This window comes from Aplidium turbinatum, chromosome 17 (assembly GCF_918807975.1).
Source record: "Aplidium turbinatum chromosome 17, kaAplTurb1.1, whole genome shotgun sequence".
In the NCBI taxonomy this organism is placed as follows: Eukaryota; Metazoa; Chordata; class Ascidiacea; order Aplousobranchia; family Polyclinidae; genus Aplidium; species Aplidium turbinatum.
In genome coordinates this window covers 20,900,321-20,917,303 of record NC_137488.1, presented here as the reverse complement: position 1 = coordinate 20,917,303, position 16,983 = coordinate 20,900,321, and the positions used below count along the sequence as shown (strand labels likewise).

General features: G+C 42.4%; 1 protein-coding gene across 2 annotated transcripts; it reads right to left on the bottom strand.

Moving 5' to 3' along the window:
- Positions 1–549: 549 nt before the first annotated feature.
- LOC145786612 (uncharacterized) lies at positions 550–16,119 on the bottom strand. 2 transcript variants are annotated; one of them, XM_082598299.1, is made up of 32 exons: positions 15,985–16,119; positions 15,067–15,217; positions 14,621–14,735; positions 14,016–14,170; positions 13,653–13,755; positions 13,317–13,456; positions 12,790–12,949; positions 12,154–12,300; positions 11,429–11,532; positions 10,698–10,875; positions 10,312–10,515; positions 9,898–10,074; positions 9,421–9,610; positions 8,589–8,725; positions 7,962–8,073; positions 7,611–7,735; positions 7,107–7,233; positions 6,834–6,964; positions 6,589–6,751; positions 5,918–5,996; positions 5,716–5,818; positions 5,072–5,345; positions 4,693–4,882; positions 4,177–4,255; positions 3,739–3,901; positions 3,273–3,398; positions 3,005–3,168; positions 2,557–2,635; positions 2,353–2,491; positions 1,775–1,889; positions 1,456–1,524; positions 550–1,223 (listed from the first exon to the last, which is right to left on the bottom strand). In XM_082598299.1, the coding sequence occupies exons 1-32, from the start codon at positions 16,013–16,015 to the stop codon at positions 1,068–1,070; spliced, it is 4,386 nt and encodes a 1,461-aa protein (XP_082454425.1). In that variant the 5' UTR covers positions 16,016–16,119; the 3' UTR covers positions 550–1,067. The 2 variants fall into 2 exon arrangements, with proteins under 2 accessions (XP_082454425.1, XP_082454426.1); XM_082598300.1 differs by having other exon boundaries at positions 9,898–10,065.
- Between the last annotated feature and the right edge of the window lie 864 nt (positions 16,120–16,983).

Below are 16,983 nucleotides of genomic sequence, written 5' to 3'. Positions count from 1 at the left end.
TGACCATCGAAACCTACAGACAATCTGTGAACTGCATCGCGAATAGAAAACAACATCGACAAGCACACTTGGTGACCTTGCATATGTTACTACGTCATAATAGCTAGATTGCAATCAATAACAAAAAATCGATGCGGCGAGTGTGGATGGACGCGATGCAACTCCGCACGCGTCACTTCCCATCAGTTACTTCAATACTAGGGGGACGAGGCTGGATTTTGTCCCAGCCAGTTTGGAGTTCCTTCGGTTTGGTTTTTGAATGTTTATCTTCGGACTGACAAAGCCTTGATAGGCTTTTCCTGGTTCATTTTCCGTCGGATGAGACAAGAGAGGGAGCAACTAATCACTGAGGTTTGATATCGCTTTAAAGATAAGCTAATTGTGAGCAAAAGCACGCACCACCACTCGGCTGTTAGAACAGGACCAGACCATGCCCACAACCCCGTCCAGACGAAGGCTGCCTCGTAGCTTCCCGCCTACCAACCACAAAAGGTCATCTTTCAATAGTTTACTTCACAAGGTAGATTTAAACGATCTGTCTTAGCCTGATGCTGCGAGTTTGCTGTGGCAATAGTAAGTTGCGCTAGCTTTCGGAACACAGTTCCCTAGTCATGTGCTATGATGAATAGTGTTGAAGTCAGTGAGTGGTTCTTAAGTGTGGTTCTTTTGTTTAGCTTGAGGCTGCTGGTTGTTGAGTTTCTGTGTTGTTAGGCGTTTTTTGTTGCAAAATTTGTTTTCAGTTGATTAGTAGATTAGATGACGTAGTTCTTCCCTTTCGGCACGGTTGTTGATTTTAGGATTTTGTCTGCTGATGAATATGGCCTCTTTGAAACGTAATTTTACCGCGTCATTTTCTCGGGCAATTATAGTAAATTCAAAGTCGGTGTGGCATTGTTGTTGATGATTGTAAAAGCGAAACTCAATCAATTGCATTTCAATAGTTTATTGGCAGGAGTTTGCAACGAAATGACGTCACAAACGAATCGATGAACAAGCCAGCGCGTGTTTGCCAGAACGAAGCTTTGTGTCGTCATAGAGGTTAATTTGCTCTCTGCCGCTGCGAGGTGTCATACAACGCCACGATATTGGAAATATTTTCGGTAATCTTCGTAAAAGTTTCGGAAAACATCGCGCACACCAGGTGGCAGTGTTGTCTTAAGCATCGCCACATCATTGTCCAAGGTGAGTGAAGCGATCGAGTAGAAAGCGGAATGGAGGATTTCCTGCAAAGAACAAAACTCGCATAGAGTCTTACTACGTCACTGCTAATAACATAGGTTGTGACGTCACATACAAGGATATTATCTACGTCACCGTTTAAAATATTTTTTTTGTATGTTTAAAAGATTTCCTACAAATTTCAAGTCCTAAAGGGTAACCTGTAAATGTGAACAATTCGAAACGATGTGTTGCTTTTGCACACCAAGCCAGCAATATAGCGGTACAAGCACTAACCTTCACTGACGGATGGAGGGTATCTTTGGTTAGTCCATGTGAGTAATCCGCGAGTAAGTATGCGGCAGTCTGCGAATATACAAACAGTAGGTATGCAACATGGAGATGTTCGCGCATGTATATGCAGAGCAGACAGCAGCAACCGCGAGATCAGTGAGATTCATTAAACGACAAGTAAAAAACACCGAGCCATAGCGCGATTGCAAATAATAGCACAACGGGATTGCAGCGGAATTAAAGAATTTGTAAAAAATTGTCGATTGAAGCGCAACCACGCGCGCGATGGTTCGGTTCATGAACATTGATGAGTATGACTCACATTCCTGAAGAAAGACTGATAGTTCGAGGCGAGGAAAGATGCAATTCTCCCGATGACGCGCGCGCAGTTGACGGCCGTCTCCAGCCTGTCGCGGTCCGAATCGATGTAGGATTGGCTGGAAATTAAAATGCTTTCAAGATCTTGTTTTGTTTTAAACAAACGAGGAAACACGTATATTTGTGCAACGAGACCTCATGCTAGGCCCCCATTGTGACCGCCACGTTACTGCCTGTCAATGTTGTCTCATACGACACAAAATACGCCATCTTGGCTTAGCCAATCCTTGAGATTATTGTGGAACCGGTGGGTTGTTGTGTGCTTAGGCTACCTGTTTTAAATGGGTTACCGGGCACTTAGGTGGTCTATATCTGGACCATTTTGACAATTGAGTTGTTTGCCGTTTCCATCGGTGGAGGTCGTTTGTTTCTGTGCAACTTACAATGGATCATAGCTTTCAGATAGCTGAGTTTGTTGATTAATTGTTATCGCGTTTTTCAACAATCAATAAGACATCGACACATCGGTTTGCCAACAGCGTTGATGTTGCGCAGTCATCGGATTCAACACCAACCGCTCACCTTCCGACGCGCATTGTGACGTCAGTCATCTTGCGGCACTGCGACATGATCAGTGGAATCCATCCGTTCATCGCCATCTTGTGGTGGGATATCACCGCAAAAAATACTTTTTCAAAAGCAGAAAATAGAAGTGAAAACCCTGGAAAGTAGCAGAGAAATTAGAAAGAGCTCCCGCCGATATGTGACGTCACCAGTCCCACTGACCTGGCTTGCCGAGGTAGCTGTGCAGGGGAACACGAACGAGGATGAGGAAGACGATGGACGCCTGCCGGGGTTTGATCAGCTGTGGATAAAGTGAACAATGTCAATGAGCGACAAGAGCGAGATTTCAAAACTATGACAACGGGACCGAAATGTAGGAACGGTACATTACGGGACGCGCAACTCCGTTGTTCCTTCAACATTAGAAGGGTCAATTGCCAATTACACATTTTTTTTACGCTTTGCTGCTGGCTTGTTTTCAACTAAAAACCTTAAATTACTTTAAAACCAACTTCACTCTTCTTATATAACCCATAAAAAGTAAAATATTTTGTAAATTAGAAATAAAAACGTAACCCTTCTAGTGTTGCGGAAAAGCCAAAAGCGGATGAAGTTTCGCATCCCTATGATCTACAATCCCTACCGAAATGACGTACAAGCGTGCACCTACCGCGCTCAGCTCGACTAGTTTTGACGTTGTTGTCAAAATATCCGCCAGCAAGCTCGCTTCTGATTGGTCGGTTGATGATGAAACGACATAATCAACTAGCTTAACAGCGCCCTCAAGCGAGCGGTGAAGGTACTGGACCTGGACGGCGATGAATTCGGCGTCGTCTGCGTCATAATGTGGTAAGTTGCAGATAATAGCCAGATAGTTGTAAGTTTTTCCAGAATGAAAAAAAATCATCCAACGTACCGTTTCCATGGCAACAACCTACCTTTCCCATCGTCAGGTCGGACGCTGCACAATTGTCTTCGTTTGACGTCATAGCATGACGCTAACATCCGGGCCACTTCCAGTTTCATCATGACGTCAGGATGTAGATTGATACGCATGAACAGCTCTGCAGGAACACAACGCGAAATGAGCATAGGGCGACCAACAGAACATTGAGACAACCCACGCATCGCAACACAAGTAGAAGATTTACACACAACATAATCTTTCGCGTCCGTCTATGGAACGATGGCAACTCAAGATACAGTTACCAAGGTGGAGAGTCGAACCTGCGCGCTTCAGACCTATGAAGAGCTACTGATGTCACTCATCCAGGGTATCAATGTGTCTCAAGAAAATAAATTTCAACACCAGCTCAAGTTCTGCATTTCACTTGTGAGGTGAAGGGGCACACACTGCAGAAAGCAACGGTTATCATTAGAGCATATGAAAACGAATGGCCTTACCTTGGCACTGGTCCACCGATGGTGCCAGGAGCAGGGAAGCCACCACGCATCTCTCCAGCAACATCCGACACAGACGATGCTTCTTTATCATCGCTGATGTGAAACCTTCAACCAAGATCATCAATACGTCGCTCCACGATGACGTCATACCAGTGCTTTTCCACTGCAACACGTCATCACAACGTCATTCACACTGCACGGTGCATACTTGCAATTATTTAAACAATCTTATCTGGTTCTTCCACCTAATCCGCTGCACAACCAAGCAGTGCAAGCCCCGGTAAGACGTTCGAAAGGACGCCGGTTCGACACCGCTCAAGAGCAAGCAGTTGTGTTTTAGGCACATAGTTGCATGGTTGGTGGCGGACAAGTTGATTGGCTCCCTTCCATCTCGTTGATTGGCTCCCTACAAACCTGGATGCGACACAAGTTGCTCACCTCCGTAGTTGCGTCATTAACCATCAGTTCCAGGTAAGTCAGTACCAGCTGCAGCTTCCTCATCGCGATCGCGGCATCGCTGAAAAGCAAATGGCGATTGTCACGTCACTGAGCTTTAACGAACGATCTTCTCTTTCAAGGTTGTTTCAATTAGTTCTTGTTAATCAACAAGTTGGATAGTTCCTATCGGCATACCACAAGTCAAGGCATACCATGTGCCTAACTGCCTATATCGAGTCTAATTGAACTTTCGAAAGACTTCCCTCCTTTATAGAAAAAAAAAAACATCAACTGATGATTCCAGGAACGTAAGAGAGAGTCATCCTCACACTGAAAAAGCGTTTCTAAAAGAGCAAGCGACGGAAGTTTTGTGGCAAAGCAGCTTGCACACTATTCCAATCACTGGGTATCGCAAATGGATATTTGTCCCTAGATTTGAAGCTAATTCCTCTGTTATTGCAACTGATGACCAGGTCCGAGCTACTCCTCATCAAAGATGAGAATCGGCTGACTCACCTTTCAGATTTCACTTCAACCACAAGTCGATTGACCCATTTACTGATATTAACATCTTCCATGAACGACCTCTGATGAGATCCTTTCTTTGAGCAGGAGGAGCTGTCCAGCGAGTGAGAGGCAAGAAGACAGAGCTTGGCAAGATCACAATCGGATGCTGCTTGATTGCTCCTCAAGTAATCCTTAGAAACTGAATGAAACAATTTCAAGTCTTTCAACTCAATAGTCATTGAATATATTGACTGATAACTTCCAACCCTGCTCGCACATCACAACCATCCTTGCGACAAGAGAGGAAGACAGAGGAATCGTGACCTCCTCGTCACCTGATCAACTATGAAAACATTACAAAATCTCATTTCAGGCCACAATGACTTACGTGACAACAATCCTTGCATTATGAGGTCACACTTCTGCAATACGGCAGCAGTGATGTCATCAATAATGACGCCTTTGCGCGGGGGGAGGATGACGTTTCTGAGGTGGAGATTGTCGGTGAAATACTGTTCTCTGACGTCATGCTGACGCAGGAACACGTAGCGGCTGACGTGTCCTCCTCCCCGGTGTCGGTGGACCAGAGTGAAAAGCGGCTCCATCAGGATGACGACAGAGAGGATCGAGGATTCGTCATCAGAGCTGATGGACTTGCGCACCTAAGCAAAATGATGTCATCAATGACCGGCTTGCGATCTCTCGTGGTCAACAAAGTAAGTTGGAATTGAAACAATAATTGTTTGCACGAAGAAGTCCCCACAGGCGTTAACATAAGTGGTGGTATTTGTACTTTCCTCATGAGCCACCCTTCGATGAAGCAACTACATTTCATCGGGAAATACAAGTAAAACTACAACCCTCCAACTTTGAATCCATGATTTCAGTGGCTTCGATAAATTCCTGCAACCCAGAAATTAAATTATTAACAACACCTGAGTCCACCAAGACGAATGAAGCCTCTTGCTCTGGCTAAACTACAATACAGTATGCTGTTTTGAATATTGACCTTTGAAGACCCTCCCCACTCACCAGGGTATTGAAGGAGTGTCGCGTTGGGTCGCGCGAGTGCAGCTCCAGCCTTATGAGATCATGCAGGACGCGGTGGGCGCGGCTCAGGCACTCGGAGGTAAACCTGACAAACAACATAAAGGAACAAGAAATAAATAATTGGCCTGACGCTCATCGGTCCAAATGACGTAAGAATTGGACAACTCAAAACTGCATGACGTACTTGTGGAGGTGTGACGTCACAAATGGCATAGCGACACGAAGCGGAAGTATTGAAGCAAAGTCTTCGCATTTTTTGGAACCTGTAACACAAAAATGTTTTTATTATTCATGTTATTATTATTTTACAAAAATTATGAACATAACATAATTTTTGTAAAAAGAAATAATACAAAATTATGTTCATTTAGTTTCGCAGCATTTAGCGAGGTCTCTGTTAGAAGCAGTTCTGTGACAACTTTCGCAGCTTTGTAACTGTTAAAGTTGTTGTTGTTTTAATTTATTTTCTTAGTAGATCTCATTGGCAAAGTAATTTTAAATTGTTATGTTTTCATTTACTTGAGTTTTTCTAGATACTAGAGAAGTCGCCTTTTCGGTGGCGAACGCTTTATCAATAAATTATACAAGTTTCCGAACTTGACTGATTTTGTTTACTTATTATAAAGAATCGCGGTGTGTGGTGCTGAGATGACAGTGACAAACTAACTCAGCGGGCAAGTTGCTCTTTTATAAACAAATTAATACGCGAATCAACCAACAATCACAAAAATAGTAAAAACGAAACAAAATAATCAGTCGGGATATAATCAAAACCAAACAGGAGATGATGCATAGACGTGGCCCATCGCGAGGTAACATCTGGTGAAAATCTATCAAAAAGTAAACTTTGCCCACCTATGATCTCATCGGCCACTGTGACGCAATCTTCAACGTCATCCAACGTCACGAGGGCACACACGACTAAAGCCAGCCAAGCGTGTTTTTCATGCATCGGAAAACATTGGTAAGGAATGTGACGTAATAATGCTATGATACGGTTGAATGCGTCTTTCATGACCTGGAAAAGATGTCATAGTGACGTAAAAAGGGTTTTTAAAGCTCGTTGACTTAAAAACAAGAATTTCCGAAGTCCTGCAAACCTGATGCTCGCATCGTTGTAAAAACATGGCTATGACGTCATCTCTGACGTTCACCTCATCGGTTGGTGACGTCAAACGTTTCTGAGCGAAGTTCAGAACTGCAGCAACTGCTGGACGATCGAGTTTCGATTCTGAAAAGTTCAAATACTAAATTTCAGTTGCACTTGCTCACATGACCAGAACCAAAAGTTGAACAGATGAACACAACAACGCAACGCTAGCTCGTTACAAGCAACATGGGCCAGTACAATATGCACTATGCAGCCTACTTACCTTTCAACGACCTTTCTGCTAACTCAATACAGCTCTCCAGCAATGACGTATGCAAGTGACGATTCTCAATGAAGCCGTGTGACGTCATCAAGTCACGAATGGGTGACACCATCGTGATGTCATCACCCTGAAAACAAAGGGCAAAATAATCTTGTGGTGAGGTGTCCCTGTGCCAGGTCGGCCGCGCCAACATGCTGTGTCCACTTTCTTTTGCTTCACAAACACAAGAATAATAGGCTCACACTGGGGGATTACCCGGCGACTTTGACTAAATGAGTGCGATCAACTTTATTAATAAATTAATCACCATGCGATGTGCTCAGTGTGGAATATTAGCAAGCTGCAAGTCAGCCACATATCTCTCCCAAATGACTACAAGCCTTTAACGCGATGAGAATATTAAACGAAAAGCTACAAAGTGGTATGGAAAATTAAGATAGGTAGTTGAAAAGTTCTTCCAAGATCCACTTCCAACCAAGTAAGCAATGCATCATATGAAGTCACCTTCGTCTGACAATCACAGTGGCAAGCTACTATCAGGTTGGACATCGCCTTCACAGGAGGAACCACCACAAAGATGGTGTGGAAGGAATTCTTCACCAGCCTCACGGTGGCGATGCTCAGTGTGTCTGCAGATGGAAAGCATAAGAGTTGACGGGCGCAGTTCATCGCAATATTGCCGCGTACCTTTAATGAGTCATCCGAACCACTGGAGGACACGCGAGGGCTTGGTTTTGTTGGCAACCGTTTGAACTGCCTCATAATGTCAAAAGTGATAGACAGGCGGCTTTTCATTTCCGATGTTTCGTCAGAGAGCACGATCGACACCTTTGATTGTAGCAGCATAGAACTCACCTTTGTCACGTATAGCTTCCTCTCTTCCATTCCACGTCGAGCCAGGGGTGGGGTGTACGAAGCCCAGCAGAAGTGTGACAGCATCCTTTAATTCATTTTCTGTAGCATTGTTCTACAGAGACAATGAAGAACGAATCAATGGTGAGTCATCAATTGATCGCTTTGCACTTTTCGCTCGAAGCTGATCACGTGATCTCAACTCAACATTGTTGGTTGTCAGTGCAGGAGCGTGTCTACCTCACGTTCTCAAGGACAATAGTTTGACGCCCACCGCGAGCAAGAGATGCATCTTGCACGACAATTATTGGCATTGCAGGAGAAGATTGGCTTCCTTACCTTCCCATCTATCTAACTCAAACCATCTACCACAGGCGGGACCCGCACGCGTTGCAAATCACAACAGAACAAACCACGACCTGACTCTACCAGAAGATACATCTCTTCTGGTGACGACACCGCACTGTTTGTGTACGTCACAATGCTCATTGAAGATGACGTGAATTGTGGAGCCGATCGGAAAGGTCGCGTTATTTGAAACAGCGCTACAGGCAGGAGTCGAACCAGCGACGTTCTGGATGGCGCTAATCATGTCGTTGGAGCAACTGAGTCATGTTGGGAGCCACTCACATCGGGTTGTTGCTGGAGACGGTAGGAGAGCCAATCTATCTTGAAGCACATCCACTTATTGAAGCTGAACAGCTGGCGAGGGTTTAACTTGTCAGGACCCACTTCAATATCGCGCAGGGAATCCATGCTCAGAAAGCCTAAAGCAACAAAAGTCGATGCGTTCAATTGTTCAATACAAGAGCAGCGGACACTTTCAAACTTCACAATCACAATGAACAACGGGACCTGGTGGGAGAACATTACCACGAGCTCAGTTACCAGCAAGATGGTCGTTAAATTAATGTCAGTTTCGTTGAGAACAGTTTGACAAAGCGAGTTTAGAATGAGGTAATGACGGGAAAAATGAGAAGAGGAAGACCAATGGATGGGAAGACACCGCGAAGGAAGACCTGACAAAATAAATTTGAAAATTGAAGTCGACAATGATAGAGATCAATGGAGGAGCCATGACAAGCCATGCCATGACATGCCATAGCATGGTCGATCTGTACTATATATCTATTGGTAGATCCTAATGTTTCGGGATAAAAACCAGGCCTCTTTGAAGCAAAATCGAGAGAGTTGATGCTAAATCTGAACGTTTGTAAAGGGAAACATGAACGTTACCGGGAATGGATTCTCGCAAAAATTGAATCCTATGTTGATCAGGAAACGAATAGTTCATATCTCTCCCCAGCAGCATAGATGAGCCCGAAAAACACATCACACTGGAAAGTCACGTTTACTGACGTTTTATGACATGTGGCTAGCTTGAGCGCATGATGACTGAGGGCTAGGCAATAGGCATGGTACTACAGACTTACACGTCATATCCAGAAACGCGATGACGTACCTGTGATACCATCGGGGGTGTTCGCGTCACCATATCGCGTCATCAGCGCATGGACTCTCCCGACAGCAACAACTAATTCCAAGTATTGAGCAATTACGTCACTGTGGTGAACAACAATGCCGGTCCGAATGTCAAAAATCAAAGTTCGAAGGTCACCCAGAAGCTGACTGAATCTCTTCCGCACCGGCAACTGTGGAAGGAAATACAATATTCGGAACTGTGAGAAGCAGAACATTGAAGTTTGTGATCAAAATGAAGGTAAATATTCTGGCAAAAAAATCACACAGAGATAACTATTTTGAATCAAATCCAAAAACACTTCACAATCTAGGACCCAGTCAATACAGCACTCGATAAGAATGAAGTTGCAAGTTCACACAAGAATAACCTCAATGTAACTCTCTCACTCACGAGCCTCTCACTCTTGAGTTGCGATCTACCCCCAGACTTCTGCACGATTTGCAACCACCGACTCACCTGCAGCTGAAGTTGCATCACATCCGCCACTGACAGGAGGCGGGCCAGGACCACTAGGTAGCACCGGAGGATGGTGGGGTCGTACTTGGTCCGCTTCGATGCGCCACCTTGTGGAATCTTGCGCTTATCACCAACGCTCGGGGATTCCCCAGTCGAGCAATTCTCTTCCTGTAGCGACTGAGTGACGTCATAAAGAAAACAAACATCAACAAGTTCAACAACATTACGATGTTGCCAGGTGCAACCTGCTATCAGACTATCTTCAAACGCAGCTAAGGATTTCAACGTTTTCACCCATTATTGCGTCAAGAAAATCACCTATTGTTACGTACTTTCAATGACATACGATTCTAACAAGGAAGTAAATCGCCAAACTTCGGACAAACTTATTGAGGAAAATTCAAACCATCTCACCTCCTTCCATGGGATGACTGAGGACGACACCTCACGGAGAACCGCATCCCAGATGTCCAACACGACATTTCCTGGTGGCAGCATTGAGCACTGTGATGATAGAGCGTCACCTAACGCCGTACTCATGGATATGCAACTCGTGACGTCACCGAGCACGTTGTGATGACGTAACCTCTGGGAAAATGTGTCGAGCACCAGGAGAGGCTGAAACAATAAGCAGTCGCTGCAGCATGATGATGTCATCACGAGATAGAAAGGGGCACGGAAACAGGCATGTCCAAAAGCGTTGCTGGTAACCACTTTGCCCACCACGAGAGCTTGTTCATCATCAGCAAACAAATCACCCGACGATGAAGCTACTCAGTTAACATGAACACAATACCTACCCTTCGCATTTTGTTGAAAACTTCAAACAGCTGGCTCAACATCTCTTCCATCCACGTCACTGTGACGTCATCATCAGCGGACAGTAACTTGTCCATGACGCAAGACAGTTTGGCGTCGACAGCATCGCAGTCTATCTCAGCTATCGTGCCGAGGCATCTCCCCCAGTGAGGACCGGGCCTGGAAACAGACAAGGTCAAGTGGTTACCCTGACGTCATCAGTTGATGACGAAGCTTCATTATCATCAGGGAGTGTAATGCAAAATCTTTCATTTATAAGCGTTAGCAGGGTGTTTAGAGACGCAATTTGTACAGATACATCTCGAATTGTCCAATTCGTACCCGAAAACCAAGGTCGGGTCTGTGAGCTGTGTCGGTATTTCGCAACTTTTAAAAGGTGCATTGCTCAACTACTAAGACTTAACTCTAAACCTGTTTTTAGATATAAATCAACTTTATCGCTTTCCAATCATACGATTCTGGTTTGGCTCCCGGCTTAAGCAGGTTGTTAATAAACACCGGTCACCGTTGTCGCCCAGGGTGTAATCAAATGGGTGGATTGGGTGGGCCACGGGTGTGCTTATAAAATAAAAGGCGACCGAGAAAAAGAACTGGCCAGTGGCCACCCTACTTTCGTTCGATAGCCTACTAGCGTGATCAGAACTTTATCTTCTCATTCCCTGATGCTAGGTATCAAGCATGCAACCACTTTTATGTTTACATATCCACCCACTTCAACTGAAGAAGTTGTTGAACCAGGTCGTTGTAACAATTGTGCTGCAATCCCGCGAAGTCTTCATCCACCTTCGGTTGATACAAGTTGGCTTCCAAGTTCAACTGCACAGAACAAATCGCGTTAACATTGCCATGCGAAGATAAGAAGCAAGCAGAAGACTCGGAGGTAGCTCGCCATATGTAAAGAATCAAGAATACAAAATAAGAAGCTTGCACCGTCTGCCAGAGAAACTACTTGACCGTGTTCATCTGGTCAAGTTACATTACGGGAATTTCAAATTATTACGTCAGACCCAACTGTGCATTCGCCCCAGACATTGCTGCGATAAACATTATTCCCAGTGACAATTTGTCTTCAAAGTCAGCGCACGACATAAGCTACGGTGTTACGCTCTCTTTGACATCGCTTAACTTTGAGCAAAGTATCAAAGCCTAGGCAGGATATGGAACCAAGGCAACAATTTCGCACAAAATTACGAAATTTTATCTTAATACAAATAATTCTTATAAAGAGCAAAGCAAACAAATCAATACTTTTTTTCTAAAGTCTAAACATTAAAATCAATTGGCCAGGCTATCACTCACAACAGTATTCCAACAAAATTTATGTTGCAGAAATGCATAAAGAACAAACGTCCGATTGAATTGCTACACCTCCCCCTTCCACGGAGACAACATGCACGGTGGCAAGCCATCCATGTTTTCACCATAACAAAGCAATACCTTGAGCAAGGAATCCAGTGTTTCCAGGTGCCTCTCCTCTCTCTTGACGTCCAGTAGGTTGACGACATTAGTGAAGAAGGTGAATGACTTCCTCCCAGCAGCGGCACGGACGCACATTCTGTATAATGACGTCACACCGGCAGCCATCTGTGGAGGTGAAGTGTGTCAACCTGGTCTTGCATTGACAGAAACAATTTAACAGGTGACACAAATTTAACCCACCATCATCGGTTGTAATCTCACTAAAGGGGTTGGGGGTGACCGATTCTTTCCTTGCAGTGAAGGTCATTATTTTTTTCCATTCAAGTTAAGCAAAATAGAAATCACTAGAAATATACCGCGAGTTTACAAACAAAAATGGCATTACACGACGATGTGAGGCCGCATTCAACAAAATGCTTCTCTGTGAAAAATCTCAAATGAACAAGGCGAGTGGAGATTTTTGAATACGTATTACGTTGGTCATTGGATAATTATTTATATTCGTTTTGTCGCAGTCTGGCTAATGCTCAGTTGGTGGAGATGGGAAAGCAAGGAAGACAATATTTATGTCACTTGCACAAAGTCTAGAACACTAATAACAATATTACAGTAACCTGCAACCACATTGCAAAGCTTATTCAAACAAGGCCATACCTCTCTGACGGGCTTCAAACTGGAGACTTTCCGCCAGAAATGGTAAGATTGGTCGTTCAGCTTCTTGGTATTGATTTGATCGGTTTCTTCAGAGGTCTCTTCCAGTCGCCATTCTTCAAACTCACTCGTCATAATCCTCGTGAAGTAAATCAGAGAATCCCTACAACAATAAGCTCGATTCACATCCGCGAGTTAGCAGCTGGATACCTCAAAAGGGGGAGTGGTAAAAATGCTTCAGAAGACAAAACAATCGTTTATAAGTTCACACGTGTTAGTCGCATGATCACAAAACTATGTTGAAAAAAATCCCTTTAGAAGCAACCTTATCATCACTGCACTGATGAGACCCATCGTCCCCATCAATGTACTGATGAGACCCAGGGTCATCACTGCACTGATGAGACTCAGGGCGTGGTGACAGAACTACACTTTTGTTTTCGAAAGTTTTAAATGGTTTACTTGGGGAGTTGGGGGTCACTTTATAGCTACTACCTTATAAATAACCAACTAGTTTAGTGGAAGCTTACTTTGCAAACAAGCTTTGCTCCAAAACATCTTCCACAAGAAGAGCAACTGTAGGATCTAAAGAAGAATTGGAATCGACAGCTAATTTTCTATGAAGTTTGAGCAAAGGGATGAGACAGTGCTCCACCATGTTGTAGAAGCCCTAAAATATGGTAGTGAATGAAATGGTTTCATTTCATAGAATTGCAATTATAGTTAGTTGAAGAACTGAGCAAAAAAAAGGTGATAAAGTACTTAAAATAATATTTCAGACGTCTCTGTTTAAATGAAACAGACAGCTTTCCGAATCCACAGCCATACTGTCCACAAACAACGCTGGTAATCATCACAATTCTTACTCTTTTAATGTTTTGTTCTTGAAGAACCGAATGAACCCTTCTCATCAACGAAGTCACAAACTCCACTATGTCCTTATGCAGCGGAGAGGACACATCAGATAATCTGTAGACAACTTAGATATTAACTCACGATAATGCTCAATTACTAAATCTGATGTATATAGACGTTGTTTCTACCACATCTCGCTACACAGCTTAACTTCAGGCAAAGAGTTGTGCCTGAGATAATATAAAATTTAAACTCCTCACCAAGCAAAATATAAATCTGATACAAGGAACAAATGAATTGGTGTTTTGAAATAAATTATGACTAATTTAACAGAAAAGTTTGTGTTTGCTATGAAATTGACAATCTCATCTCACCTATCAAGAGCAAGGAGCCAGGATCCTAAAAGCCTTGTGACCGTTTGAAACTTTAACTTGTATTGGCTCTTCACATTCTTGCGAAAAACTAAAACCTTCGCAACGTCCAAAAGAGGGAGCAATTCCGTACTTCGCTGAAGAGTATCAACGTAAACCTGAGAATTCATACAAAACAAAGTTGAATGCTTTCTTACAATTGTTCCAGCATTGTTTGAGCTGTTCCAGAAATTGAGAAAGAGAAGGCGGGAAAGGTTTCAGACCATGGGTTCATTTGTCAGCTATGAAGAGGATCATGAAATTTCTGAAAAAATTTAAAATTTGTTCTACACTTCCACACTTCACTGGCAAAGCAAAACAGAAGTGGCATACAACAGCTTGCTCAGCCAACATACTCACATAGACAACAACGGATGTCAAAGATTAAACAGTGACTGAGATTTCAGCCATAAGTTTGCAATACAATACATGTACGGAAACATTTCATTTAAAATTGAAAGATTTGAAGGTTGTTTCAAAAGCCAAGAAATTGGCAAGAAAGTAAAACATAAGAATGAGAGGCATTTAATTTTATGTTTATCAACAGATTTTGCATGTCACCCATGAACCTCAACAGGGGGATCCACTTCAATTGTGTTGGTAGTTCCTTGGAGGAAGTTGTTGAGAGACTGGCTAGTGAGAAACTCAGAGAGTGTTTGCCACAAACTGCTTGTTTCTTCAGCCCTGAAACAATATATTAATACATGATAATAATAATAACAATGGCAGAGAAATAGATCTAGTAAAAAAACATAACGGGAATTCAACACGGAAAACAAAACTGTGTGCACAAAACAAGATATAATACAATTTATGTCAAATAGTCTCACTGTGAGATATTCCAGCAACAGGTCGGCTACAACAGAATGTCCTGATAGTGATATATCCCCCTTTTTCATAGCCCAGCATCCAGCCGCATAGCACATTACTCTGTGATATATCACTCTTATTTTAAAATCAAACATAGCATGAAATGCTGCTTGTGGGCTAGTGCAGCAAATATCAAACATCTTACGACAATGTTGCTTTGGACTTCAGAATGGAGACAATCGATGACAATATCGTCTCTTCCTTGTTGCTCTGACGTGAGAACTTCCACAAACCTCTCGCTATTTGAATCCGGTCACAAACAGGAAGGGAGTCAGATGCAAGAGAGATGAATGCCCCTGAAAAGAGTACGACCATGCAGTATTGCACACATAAAGCTTTAAAACAACTGAATATGGCTACAAGAAGATGACAACCAACCAACCAAACTTCTAAATACAGCAAACCTAATCCTCTAGGAACAAAAATGTATTCAACTTAGACTTAACTTATTAAAAACCTACAAGTTTACTGTTGCCATAATAATACATATCACAACATCACACATCAACAGCTATATGTAATGCCAGAAACATAATATAATGATACTAATCAAATATAACCATGACCAAAATGAGCTAGAAAAAGTACTTTTATTCTTTAAAGAATTAAAAGCAAAGTAGAATTAGCCGATTAGCTAAAGTAATAAAAAAAAGGTAATTTTGATTGCACAAAAAAAAATAATTATGCATCATCATCTCAGGATATTTCAGCTGATATATAGTATTGCTGCGTATAGGATAGGGTTTCGCAATCAGGTTCATGCATACACATACACAATCGTCGAGTATGCGCTATGTAGTCGTACAATTGCATGGTTCATGCAAAGTTTTGTTGCTAGATCCTTTATTTGATAATATAAAATCAACCGACCACTGGTGGTAACAAGCTATGTATGTGATCTCATCACACAACCATAATATGCTTAAGCATGCCTACTTAGCACCTTGCTTGAACAACATTAAAACTATAGGCTATTATAATAAAGTGACTAAACCTATAAGTAAAACAAGATGAATAAATCAGATGAATGAATCAATACTGTGCATAAGATACGGTATGCTACCTGGTGGTATATATGGCCCATGATGATCCATTTTGTATTTGTGGCCTAAGATGTTCCAATTCTAAAAATTTCTGGCATAGAAAACTATCCCTACAACGTCACATTAAGCAAATTTGAAAAATAACAAACAATCTGGAACATAAATTATGATACTACCGTGAAATTTGTTTATCTTTGAAATAACTTTTGCAAAGAAACCTAATTAACAGGGCTCCTTCTTGTGGTACCACCGTACCATGCCAGTAGCCAGCCTTCAAATCAGGGGTCTCATTCTTGTTCAGCTTTCATACATGTTGATTGCAAAACGTGTCTTCCAAAAACTGTATATACATCACAGGTTGAAACATCTACTGATATGTACAAGTATGTGAAACCTTCAAGATGAAGCTATAGGAAATCTTATCTTAGTACCCTATGAGGATAAAGACTAATCAAGAAAGTTTGGTTTTGAACAATTCAAGAGAGAATAATTTTAAAATAGGAAGTGGCTATTTTTCCACACTTAATTCCATGGTTACAATCAGGTGTTGCCAGAGTTAGGATTAAAGTTAGGAAGGGTTAAGGTAAGGGTTAGAGTTAGGAACAAGATTAGGGTTTTGATCTTTGCCCAAGACCAAACAAAAATTTCCAAAATACAAGTTTTGTTTTCAACAGCTTTAAATTTTTCTCAAATTAGGGCAGAATTCCTTATCTGGCAACACTATTGAGGCTACTATTACACTATATAGAGCAGGGGTGGGCAAAGTTGTTCAAAGAAAGAGCCGATTGCGGATAAACCCTAAACACCGGCGAGCCGCAAAATCAGTTGACACAAAATAGCATAACAGCAATTAAACACAATGATTGAATTGTTTATCCATATCAGTTTTGTACTTGACTCGCTAATATCTGAAAATTTGGACGATAAGTTGTTAATGCTGTGCGAATTAATTCTTCCAAGTGTTTATTTGTCAAGATTGCAGGATATTTTGATTTTACAAAGTTATAAAATCTTATAAA

Excerpts from the sequence above, each read along its gene's own strand:
- LOC145786612 (XM_082598299.1), bottom strand. The coding sequence starts at position 16,015 with ATGGATCATCATGGGCCATATATACCACCAG. Across the intron at positions 9,611-9,897 it reads TGATGCAACTTCAGCTGCAG|TTGCCGGTGCGGAAGAGATT; the intron begins GTGAGTCGGTGG and ends TTCCTTCCACAG. Across the intron at positions 1,525-1,774 it reads ATCAGTCTTTCTTCAGGAAT|ACTGCCGCATACTTACTCGC; the intron begins GTGAGTCATACT and ends GTATATTCGCAG.